The 12,144-nt window shown below is 45.5% G+C and overlaps 1 protein-coding gene across 1 annotated transcript in view; it reads left to right on the top strand.

The window, feature by feature from the left end:
- Polr3a (RNA polymerase III subunit A) overlaps window positions 1–12,144 on the top strand; it is a 43,380-nt gene that overhangs the window by 27,004 nt on the left and 4,232 nt on the right. The window contains exons 23-30 of the mRNA XM_047554368.1: window positions 4,286–4,372; window positions 4,450–4,532; window positions 5,329–5,499; window positions 7,004–7,097; window positions 7,259–7,351; window positions 8,733–8,897; window positions 9,288–9,452; window positions 9,667–9,798. Coding sequence (XP_047410324.1) covers window positions 4,286–4,372; window positions 4,450–4,532; window positions 5,329–5,499; window positions 7,004–7,097; window positions 7,259–7,351; window positions 8,733–8,897; window positions 9,288–9,452; window positions 9,667–9,798 — 990 coding nt within the window. The remainder of the gene's footprint in view (window positions 1–4,285; window positions 4,373–4,449; window positions 4,533–5,328; window positions 5,500–7,003; window positions 7,098–7,258; window positions 7,352–8,732; window positions 8,898–9,287; window positions 9,453–9,666; window positions 9,799–12,144) is intronic.

The following is a 12,144-nucleotide window of genomic DNA, read 5'->3' as shown; positions in this document are numbered from 1 at the left end:
ATGGGCCATTCCTTTCCCCAGGCATCTGAATCCCAGTCATCCTTAGTGGCACTCGAGTTCTCTTCCTGTCATGTCTTTTAAATTGTTCTTTCTCTTACTAGTATGAATCAGAAATCCATTGAGCTGGCCTTCCTCATTCTTCCCAGAGCTGGGACCTTGATACCCTCCTGGGGTTTTGATTGGTTGGTTGGTTTTCAATTGCACTGACCTGCTCCAGCAGTTCCTTCATGTTTATAATCATGGTTAGAATCAAAAGCAAAGGATACAGAAATCAGTAAGTGGTTGCCTTTGCGTGCCGATTGTAATTCAAACAGCACAGCATCAGCAGGCCAAGGAAGTGCGTATCTTTTTGTCAAAGGGAAAGCAGAACTCAAAGAAGAATGCTTTAATAAAGGGAGCTCTGCACTTCTTCCCTCCCCCGGAGGAGTGCCCAGGCTAAAAAGTGCCTCTTCCTGGTTTTCTTGTGTTTAACATCAAATTCGTAGCTGTGTATCTTTGTTTGGGGATTTATTTTTCCCCCCTCCAGAAGGTTACTTACTTCCTTTTTTTTTTTTTTTTTTTTTAATTAGAATTGTAACTTGGGTTTTCTACATGCTTATATTTACTTGTTTATTTTTCTGTTTGCCTTTGAAGACCTTTACTGAGACAGGCTATGAAAAATATAAGGAGGTAACGTGCTAGCATGGTGTGAATGCTGAGCGTTAGGGTTTAACTCTGGCTCTTTGCCAGCATCTGAGAGGACACATTTGAGTCCCAGTTCTGGCAAACATGGGCTTCTCTCTGGACCTGTTCCTTTCTTGCCTTCAACCAGGTGATCTGACCAGCAGTATTTGTCTATTCAAATGAGCACTGGGTTAGCCTGCACCAAACATCAGATACACCACGGATCTGGGGATGCAAACATGACTAAACATGTCCTTGCCCTCCAGTACCTCTCGGTCTGATGAACTGAGATTTGCTGAGGGTCTAAAATCCTTTGGCCAGAACAGATTTGCTTGAGTCAAATTGTTCTCCAGCCCTAGCCTGTGCCAGAGCTGAGGCAGCAGAGCTGCTCCAGAGTGGCATGGGCCCTGTCCCTGCAGTGGCCCAGGCCTGCACTCACCGCACCCTGTGGAGGGAGGGTGAGCTCTAACGACTTGTTGTCTGTGATTAATTGCCTGCCCGTTGCCATGTTGTGGCTCCCTCTAGCATGCTCAGGTTGACTCAGCTGATTCTTGGTAGCTTCCTTCAGTTTTCATTCCCACCAAGTGAGCATTTGTCCTTTGTTTAACTAACTTCCCAAATACCAGCCCTAACTCTGGTGTAAGGAAAATCCTTTGTTTCAGCAGAGCCACTGGAGCACATCCCTGTGGGTGGCAGCTGAAAGTTGTCATTCTAGTGCCTGCCGGGTGGTGGTTTCTGGCGTGTGCTCTTTCACTCCTTATGCGTGTGCAGAGCTCCACACCTTGCCAGCATCGTGGCACATGCCTGTAATCCCAGCAGCTTGGGAGGCAGAGGCAGCAGGATCATGAGTTCAAAGCCAACCTCAGCAATGGGGCGAGGTGCCAAGCAACTCAGTGAGACCCCCCTAATAAAATACAAAGTCAGGCTGGGGATGTGGCTCAGTGGTTGAGTGCCCCCGAGTTTAATCCATAGTACCAAAAAAAAAAAAAATTTCCAAAGCTCTACATCATTGAAAACCCGAGTTTGTGTAGCCTTGGGTCTTGCTCCTATTTCCTTGTGCCAACAGTTGAGACAGGTTTTCACTCTTGGTGATGGTGTGGCTACATCTGGAGCAATAGGTCTCAGCCACAACCAGGCAAGTGGCAGGGTTGAAAACACTAATATGGAAGAAGCTCTATCCACTGAATGCTGTGGAAGGGAAATTCAGTTTAGCCAGTGAAATATCTTGACTATTCCCATGTTAGGCAGCACCCCACCAAGAAAAAATGTCCTGTCGCCCCAGCTGTTTTCCACCTCTGACTTGCAGTAACTGACACTACCTGAAAAGGTGGTCCCAGGCTCCTGATTAATGAATCTGAAGTTTCTCTTTTAAAATTCTCTTGAGGATTTTCCAAACTCTTGCTAATTAGTAAGCATCCTTTCTTCAATAAAAGTTTTGTCTGCGCAGAAGGATGGCAGAGTTGCTGGGTCACCCTTCATGTGTCTCCTCACATTCCTGATGGGAAGAAAGAGAGTTGACCAGTACAGACAGTCATGAAAAAGCTGTGACCATAGGAAAGGGGCAGCCTGGGTGCACCCCCTTGGCAACCTGGGCTGCTGGAAGACAGACTGACTTTCTCATAGTGAGCAAAAGCAACGTCACAGAAACCACCACCCAGACAGCAGACCTTGGAGAAAGCATCTGGCCTCATTCTGCCCCTTAGTGCCCTCTGCTCTAGGGTGGTAGGGCTAGTGCCATGCTGCAGGCCTGGCAGCAGCTGGTTAACTAATTAGGAAAGGCATATAAGCCATGGACCAATAGACACAGATGCTCACCTGTTTAAAGTTAAGAACCTGGCCAGAAAAAAAATACAAGACTCTGGCCAGGTACAATGGAGTGTGCCTGTAGTGTCAACTTCTAGAAGCCTGAGGCAGAAGGATCCCTGGAGCTCAGGAGATCAAAGCTGGGCTGGACAATATAGCAAGACCCTGTCTCAAAAGAAAAAAGAACATGAAGTAGAGTCTAGTGTTCTACTTTCAGAAAAGGTAGTAACTAGAAATTAGTAGGTAGTCCATAGAAAGCTAAAAAGAGATTTATCATTGCAGCGTTAAGTTAGAGTGAGGCTAAGAAATAGTAAGCCCTCTATGGGTGCTTTATAAGATTTTATTTTTGCAAAAACAGTCTTCTAATTCAGTGTGCTGTAAAACATTTGTTTCAGGCTTACATATTTTAGCTCTACTGAATAGACTTTGGGCAGGGAGTGCTGGCCTTTCCCCAGGGTCAAAAAATAAGACCTCGTGAGACTTTTTTGCTACCACACTATAGTCTGCTCTCATGCCCACCCCACTCATCTGTCCATGTATGTGTGTCTGTCGTTGGCCAGCCATACACAACAGATGCCATTCAAACTCATTGCTACTGTGATTTGTCTGAAATCATTGAGGGGAGTTTTTTTCTCGAAGCTGCTGAAGGGAAAGTGCCATCTCTCTGCTCGACCTCATATTCTAAAAGACATCCCCCAATCGAGGTGGGGTAGCCATTACTGGCTTTCAAGGCTGAGACATAATCGCCTGCAGGATTCTTGTTACTTGCTACTGTGTCTCTCAGCCTGGAAATGCCCTAAGAACTTGTCCCCTAGATTTGGTAATTAGCCTATAGTGAGCAGGATGCTAACTGCTCCTCTGGTGACCTAAGAGAAATGCTGGCCACCCTGGTTTTTAGGGGAAATGATGGGCTGAGATTCTCTCCCACCTAATAGACAGAGAGGTGGGCTGGAGATATTGCTCAGTGCTAGAGGGATTGCCTTGTGTACACGAGGGCCTGGGTTCAATCTCCAGTAGCACAAAAAAATAAACAGATAGGTTTTCCCCTTTGAGGTTGCTAGAAAACAGAGAGTGAGATCTGCGGTCTCCAGTCCTGCCCTGTCAGCCACCCCCTGTACTTTTAACCTTCCTCCTTGCCCTGTTGTGTCATTCTGAGGCTTTGAGTGGTGGTCCAGAGTGTAGGGGGACAGCTCTTAGGTTTCATGTCTGGCTGAGAGTAGCTTCCAGGAGTTCTCATGGAGTTCTGATTATGTGTGGAAAAGGAGCGGGGCTGTGATGCAGAGGGGAGGGTCAGAGGGAGAGAGAAGTAGGGAGTGTTCTGGGAAATGAAGGTGAGCTTGATGCATGCGTTGAAATGCATGTGCTGCCTACAAAGCTGTGTTTTAGCTGGTCGTATTTAAATTGATCAGTGGAGCTTCAGAAGAAACCCTCAAGAACCAACCAGTCTAGAGATGAAAAGTATAAATGGTGCAGTTTTTCCTCTTCTGAGGGTGTGGATGTAGGCCCTGTGGGGTTGCAAGAGAGTGTAGGAGTCAGCTCCCACGTGCCGTGTGGATGAGCTGCAGGCCACAGATGGCAGCTGGAGTAAAGAGACCTGAGAAACACCTTAACCAGTGGAATCTGTCCCGGGCGTGGATGGTATTGTGTGCTCCTTGGAAAAACACTTTACAGTAGAACCAGTATCCATTTTGTATCCTTTATATGGTATATTTAGCTAATACTGAAGCATGGTAGACTTATCATATATGAAGTTTTTGAAATGAGTAATGTCCAGATTATTGAGAAACGTACAACTGATGTTTGCTGTGTAATTTTTCAGGAAATTAAAAAATTCATTAAGGGGGTTTCTGAGAGGATCAAGAAAACCAGAGATAAATATGGCATCAATGATAACGGCACAACAGAGGTAATGGCCTTCTCTGACAAGTTAGGGCACAGGTTTTTGCGGATGTACTGACCCTAACTGTGGTTTTGTTCTTCCAGCCCCGTGTACTATACCAGTTGGACCGGATCACCCCCACCCAGATAGAAAAGTTTCTGGAGACCTGTAGGGACAAGTACATGAGGTAGGCAGGCTAATTGTCTTAGGCTGCTGGCATTCATGTACATTGCTCTTGTCCCGTATGCTCCCCTTGGGCACAAAATCCTGCACCAGCACCACTTGCTCCCTGCTAGGGTTAGAGCAGATTTGTCACCTGTGATCTAGGAATTCTAGTGAGTCACTAGGCTGGAAGCTCTCTGACCTGGAAGTAATTACAAAGAAATTTCCCAAGTGTCTTCTCCCCATGGAGAAACTTCAAGAAACAGGCAGATGCTAGCTGCTCTGTCTACCTTCAGTGCCTTTGTTAGGAGACTGCTGAGATCTTCTCTAGGCAGTGGGTGTTGGACCTATTCATCCTGTGCTGACCATAGAATTCCATTGCTTTTGTAGACACCCCTGTGACCAATGCATTTCCCTGTCTGTACCTGTTCCTACTCTGTGCTAGGTTCTTCCTCTGTCACACACAGCCTGGCCCTTTGCCAATTCTTCCCTCACTCCAGTGGCATCTTTGTTTTCTGTTGAAAAGCAATAACTATGGGCATGGTGGCACACACCTGTAATCCCAGTGACTCAGAAGACTGAGGCAGGAGGATTGCAAGTTCAAAGCCAGCCTCAGCATCTTAGCGAGACCCTATCTCTAGATAAAATATTTTAAAAAGGGCTGGGGATGTGACTCAGTGGTTAAGGGCCCTGGATTCAATCCCCAGTACCAAAAGAAAAAAAGGAAAAAAAAAAAAGGTCGTAACTAGAAGCCTGTCCCTAGCATTTAGCCAGACTTTTCTTTATCACATTGTGTTTTCATTCATGCCTTTTCCTTCTAGGGCACAGATGGAGCCAGGCTCTGCAGTGGGTGCACTCTGTGCCCAGAGCATTGGTGAGCCAGGCACCCAGATGACCCTGAAGACTTTCCACTTTGCAGGTGTGGCCTCCATGAATATCACTCTGGGCGTGCCCCGCATCAAAGAGATCATCAATGCATCCAAGGCCATCAGGTACCAGCTCCCTGCCTTGTCTTTTTTTTTTTTTTTTTTTTCCTGCTCTGTCTTGAGGAACAGTGATCCTTGTTCCCATGCATACCTGTGATGCTCTAATGGGACAGTGTCTCACACTCTGGAGCATGCTTACTGTGTTGATCGTATTCTGGTGTTTTAAAAAGTCACTTAGATAAGCCAATCTCAGAAATCCAAAAGACGAATGATCTCACTGATCAGCGGATGATGACACATAATGGGAGGTGGAAGGGGGGCAAGAATGGAGGAAGGAGGGACTGTATAGAGGGAAAAGAGGGGTGGGAGGGGTGGGGGGGAGGAAAAAATAACAATGAATCAAACATCATTACTCTATGTAAATGTATGATTACGCAAATGGTATGCTGTTACTCCATGTACAAAAAAAAACAACATGTATCCCATTTGTTTACAATAAAAATAAATTTAAAAAAATAAAATAAAATAAAAAGTCACTTAGAAAAAACAAACAAGCTAAAATTGGAGACAGCCAGATGCAGTAGCACACACCTGTAATCCCAGCTACTTGGGAGGCTGAGGCAGGTAGATTGCTAGTTCAAGACCAGACTGGGCAACTTTAGCAAACTATCAAAAAATAAAAAAGGGCTGGGCATTTAGTTCAGTGGTAGAGTGTCCCTAGTTTTAATCCCCAGTAACCAAAAAAAAAAAACAAAATAAAACAAAACAAAAAAAACCTGGATGCAGTCAAGATGGAAGCAATGTGTTTTTATAGTCACAAGTCATAAGAAAGAGAAGATGAAAATGACTGGACAAATGAGAGATTTCACCCCTCTGATGTCATTCACAGCCTAAATAGGGCTGATGCTGTGTTCTGTGATGCCCCTCGTGATTTTACAATAAGATCATAGGTAGTCTGAGACTAAAAGAAAGAGAAATACATAATATTGCATTTGATGACAAAAATCACAGTTTCATCTATAATCTAAATCTAACAAAACAGCAATAGCAATAAGTGAAAAATAGCTGCTCCTGGTTCTAGAACAGGGACCATGGACATCCATAGTGGTCGGAGCCTCCCCCTGGGAGCTGGTCGAATCAGTCCTAGGAGTGTGTGTTCAGGGGGACACCATGGAGAACAGTAAGGACAGAAACTGATAGCTAGCGGTTGGAGAAGCAGATGTGGGGGGATGGAGGAAAGTAAAATACCTGAAGGGTCAGTGTACTCATGGAGGAACTAAAGTGACCACTTCTCAGGACCAAGGAGGAGAAGGGGCAGGGCTCTCTGTCCAGAAAAATTTTCTGAAAGTCATGGCATTCACTGATGGAGTGGATTGCCTGGGGAACTCCAAAAATAATAAACCTAAACAGGAGTTCGTTCAACCTTTAAATGAATGTCTGACACCCAGAAAATGCTCCATAAATGGCAGGTACAATCACAAGACGACTATAAACAGCACTCAGATTTAGCAGAGCAGCGCCCTTCAAGCAGGCCTGGTCCTTGTGCACTGATTGTGTTTCCTTCTCCCAGCACGCCAATTATCACAGCACAGCTGGACAAGGATGACGATGCCGATTACGCCCGCCTAGTGAAGGGCAGAATTGAGAAGACCCTCCTGGGGGAGGTAAGAGATGCCTCTGGATAGCAAGAAAAGGAGCTGAGCGGCACTGTGGAGGAGACGCCAGCTGCAGGCCACGCTGCTCCTGCTCTGCCTGAGGAGCCAGGCATGTGTGCTCCGGGCGGAGGGGAGTGATTGATGAAAGTTCTGCTCTCTCAACACTACAGATTTCAGAGTATATCGAAGAAGTGTTTCTTCCTGATGACTGCTTTATTCTCGTCAAGCTCTCCCTGGAACGGATCAGGCTTCTGAGACTGGAAGTGAGTCACCTAATTAAATGCGTGGAGGAAGTCATGCTGTCAGCCCCAACACAGGTGTTGACAACCTAGGGCAAGGGCTAAGCAAGACAGGAGGCAGTACAGGGACTTCAGATTGGCTTCTGTTGTTGGAGACCCCGTTGTACCATCCCACTCAGTCTTTCCAAACTGACCCTGACACAGACATGGCCATCTGAAGACAAAAGAAAACTAGTTGAGACTTTGTTTAGGCCCCAGTAGCAGTTCACCATGACAGTGTGTTAGTCAACCTTCTGTTACTGTAACAAATGTCTGAGATAATCAACTTATAAGGAGAAAAGCTGGCTCCTAATTTTGGAGGCTTCAATCCATGGTCAGTTGGACCTTGGCAAGTAGCAAAGCAGCCTGCCCACCTCTTGTCTAGAATGCAAAAAGAGGAGAAAAGGAAGGGGCTGGGAAAAAAGGGCAGTGACCGGAGGACCTCCCACTAGGTCCCTCTCCTCACAGTGTCTACCACCTCCCGGTAGCACCAAGCTGGGTCCAAGCCTGGACACATGGCCCTTTGGGTGACCTTAAGATCCAAACTGTAGCATGTGGCCTTATGATAACTGGTCTCTGTGTCTTCCCCCTGTCTGGAAGGACTCCGGGGCCAGCTTTGCCTTATTCACCTGTGTACCCAGCACAGAGCCTGGCTGCATTGGTAGATGTTTTTAAATGGCTGGATGAACCTGGCTTCTCATACTGGCATTTGCATGCAGATAATAGAAAAACCATCAGCCTTGTTTAGGGACAGATGAAGGCAGGCAGGGTGTACACAGCAGACTGAGTAACTCCCTGGCACCGTCTCCTTTCCCTCAAGTAGAAAAGCATTTAAAACATTCTTTCAGTCCAGTGTTAAGTATCAGTTTCATGTGTTGCCCATATGACAGTTAAGTATGAATTTCACAGCCAGTCCCCTATTTGGGAACTTCTGCCCATCTTTTGTTGCCTGTCTTGTGTCTCTTGTACCAGAAGAGCCAAGTTACTTCCAGCACATGCTACCCTCCTGTGAGATAAAGGGGAGGTTCCACTGAAGCTTTGAAGTCTCCTGGCCCCCAACCTGCAACCTCCCCAGAACAGCCCACAGGGGCTGCTTGTGTTGCCATGAATTGAGCTTGAATTTTCAGTGGTGTAAATGTTGGTTCTTGAGGTGAAAAATATTTCTTTTTATGAGTAAAACAAATAGACTCGTGTACGTAGCAGATATGCAGCGTATCTGTGGTGTTAAAATTTTATGGTGCAAAGTGATAAGGGGGAAAAAATGACTAAAAAGTCTTCTTGAAGGGCAGTAATGAACCAAGGGTGGAGAACACCGGAATGGAAGGTCCTAAACTCCATTAGTAAGGCGCACACCCGGGCCTTGCAGGTGAACGCGGAGACAGTGCGGTATTCCATCTGCACATCCAAGCTCCGTGTGAAGCCTGGTGACGTGGCTGTTCACGGCGAGGCTGTGGTGTGTGTCACCCCCAGAGAGAACAGCAAGAGCTCCATGTACTACGTGCTGCAGTTCCTCAAGGAGGACCTTCCCAAGGTGAGGCCAAGTCGCTGCTCATGGAGAGAGAGTTGGCTGCAGTGTGAACACCCAGGACTGGGACCCCAGGCAGGAGAGTCTCCATTTTCTCCTTAACATTGCCACACCAGTGCCACAAGTGAGATTCCTTTCTGTTCTGTCGTAACACTGGTTATGGAAAGGGACGCAGTTCCCTGAACTTGTGTTTTTCTCCCTGACCTTGGCAAGTAGCAAAGCAACCTGCCCACCTCGTGTCCAGGCAGCACACGGACACTTGGATTTAGCGTTACTAGTGATGACTGCTGGGAACTGGGGACAGGCGAGGAAGACCAGCCCCCTGGTTTCTGAGGTTCTCAGGTTGGCCAGGCCATGGAGCTGTGGGATCTACAGCCTCTGTGTCTCTGAATGCAGGTGGTGGTTCAGGGCATCCCAGAGGTGTCCAGAGCGGTCATCCACATCGACGAGCAGAGCGGGAAGGAGAAGTACAAGCTTCTGGTGGAGGGCGACAACCTGCGCGCGGTCATGGCCACCCATGGTGTGAAAGGCACCCGGACCACCTCCAATAACACCTATGAGGTACCGCTCAGCCCACAGTCTCCTCAGGGCCAAGCTGTCTCCCTTGTGCTGCCTCACAGTCTGCTCTGGGTCTACCACTAAGAATTGCCCAATAGTCCATTTTTGGGAAACAGAGCAGGGTTTACTTTGAATTTTCTGGGCAGAGGAAGAAACAGACAGATGTTTCAGTAGCATCCAGAAGGGGCCTTCTCCACTCATCCCTTGCTGTCCCTAGGTGGAGAAAACTCTGGGCATTGAGGCAGCCCGGACAACCATCATCAACGAAATTCAGTACACGATGGTCAACCACGGCATGAGCATCGATAGGAGGCACGTGATGCTGCTCAGCGATCTGATGACCTACAAGGTTCGTGGGAAGGGAAGCTCCAGGGCTGCCAGGGCATCTTGAAAGCCACTTACAGTACAACAGGGCTGTGAAGCTTCCAAGGCCTATAGCTATACTGCTGTGAGCACCATCCTAGAAAGAAAATAAGATACCACTGTCGCTCAAAAACCAGGGCTTAGAGATGGGGCCAGGTGTTCTGGTAAAATCCCAACATGAGAATTGCAGTCTCATGGCAAACACACCCCATGGTAGAATAAGAGTCAGAGCATACTTTTTGTTTTGAGTTTTATCTTAAAGCAAAACTAGCCATTGCCCAAAGCCCTGAGATTCCCATGCAAGCTGGACTGTTGACTCTTTATTAAACCCATTCACTGCATTTCTATAGCCACTTCCTGGCAGAGGGTAAGTTAGGTGATCTAAAGAGAATACTGCAGCAACATGGTGAGGCCTGTTGGTTGGTTGTTTTTTTGGTTTTTTTTTGTTTTGTTTTGTTTTGTTTTTTGAGTGGGGGGTTGTTGTTTTCTCTTTCTCAAAAAATGTATTCCACTAGCAGTGCTATAGGGCAGCAGGTGTTTGTGACCTCCCCAAACAATCCTATACTGTATTGCAAGCCCTTTGACACCAAGTGAGAAACAGGGCCACCATGAAGGAAAGGCCACCAGTTTTAAGTCTTCCTTTCCATTTGTATCATATGTACGATTTTACTGTATGTGGTTGGAGTAGACAATGTGCGTGCAACTTTTTTTATTATTAAAATCTTTTTTATTTTTACAGACTGCATTTTGATTCATTGTACACAAATGGGGTACAACTTTTCATTTCTATGGTTGTACACGATGTAGATTCACACCATTCATGTAATCATACATATGCATAATACACTCTGTTTCATTCTACTATCTTTCTGTCCCCCACCCCCTCCCATCCCTTTTTCCTCTACACCATCCAAAGTTCCTTCATTCTTCTCTTCCCCCTGCACCCCCCCCCCCATTATATATTGGGATGCACTTACAGAGAAGACATTCGGCTTTGGTTTTTGGGGCTTGACCTATTTCACTTAGCATATTTTCCAGCTTCATCCATTTACCAGCAAATGCCATAATTTTGTTCTTCTTTATGGCTGAATAGTATTCCATTGTGTATATTGTTTCTTTATCCATTCATCAGTTGAAGGACATCTAGGTTGGTTTCACAATCTAGCTATTGTAAATTGAGCTGCTGTGAACATTGACATGGCTGCATCTCTGTAGTATGCCGATTTTAAGTCCGTTGGTTATAAACCGAGGAGTGGGATAGCTGGGTCAAATGATGGGTGTGTTCCAAGTTTTCTGAGGAATCTCCATACTGCTTTCCAGAGTGGCTGCACCAATTTGCAACTCCACCAGCAATGTATGAGTGTGCCTTTTTCCCCACATCCTCACCAACACTTTTTATTGCTTGTGTTCTTGATAATAGCCATTCTAATTGGAGTTAGATGAAATCTTAGGTTGGTTTTAATTTACATTTCACTAATTACTGGGGATGATGAGCACTTTTTCATATATTTGTTGATCACCTTTATATCTTCTTCTGTGAAGTGTCTGCCCAGTTCCTTAGCCCATTTATTGATGGGGTTCTTTGCATTTTTGGTGTAAAGTTTTTTAAGTTCTTTATAAATTTTGGATATTAGTGCTCTGTCTGAAGTGTGTGTGGAAAAAATTTTCTCCCACTCTGTAGGCTCTCTTTTCATATTATTGTTTCCTGTGCTGAAAAAAAATTTTTTTTAGTTTGAATCTATCCCATTTATTGATTCTTGCTTTTATTTCTTGCGCTATGGGGGTCTTGTTAAGGAAGTCTGGTCCTAAGCCAATGTGATAGAGATTCAGGCCTACTTTTTCTTCTATTTTGTGAAGGGTCTCGGGCCTAATTCCTAGATCCTTGATCCATTTTGAGTTGAGTTTTGTACAGGGCAAGAGATAGGGGTTAATTTCATTTTACTGCACATGTATTTCTAGTTTTCCCAGCACCATTTGTTGAAGAGGCGATCTTTTCTTCATTGTAAGTTTTTGGCATCTTTGCCTAGTATGAGATAACTATATTTATGTGGGTATGTCTCCATGTCTTCTATCCTGTACCATTGGTCTACCTTCTATTTTGGTGCCAATACCTTGCCGTTTTTGTTACTATTGCTCTATAGTAGAGTTTAAAGTTTGGTATTGTAATACCTCCTGCATCACTCTTCCTGCCCAGGATTGCTTTGGCTATTCTGGGTCTTTTGTTCTTCTAGATAGATTTCATGATTACTTTCTCTATTTAGAAGTGTCATTGGGATTTTAATTGGAATTGCGTTAAATCTGTATAGTATAGCACCTTTGGAAGTATGGCCAT

Source organism: Sciurus carolinensis, chromosome 5 (assembly GCF_902686445.1).
Source record: "Sciurus carolinensis chromosome 5, mSciCar1.2, whole genome shotgun sequence".
Taxonomy (NCBI): Eukaryota; Metazoa; Chordata; class Mammalia; order Rodentia; family Sciuridae; genus Sciurus; species Sciurus carolinensis.
Note: the sequence above shows the minus strand (reverse complement) of the source record. Positions and strands in the feature narration are given on the sequence as shown.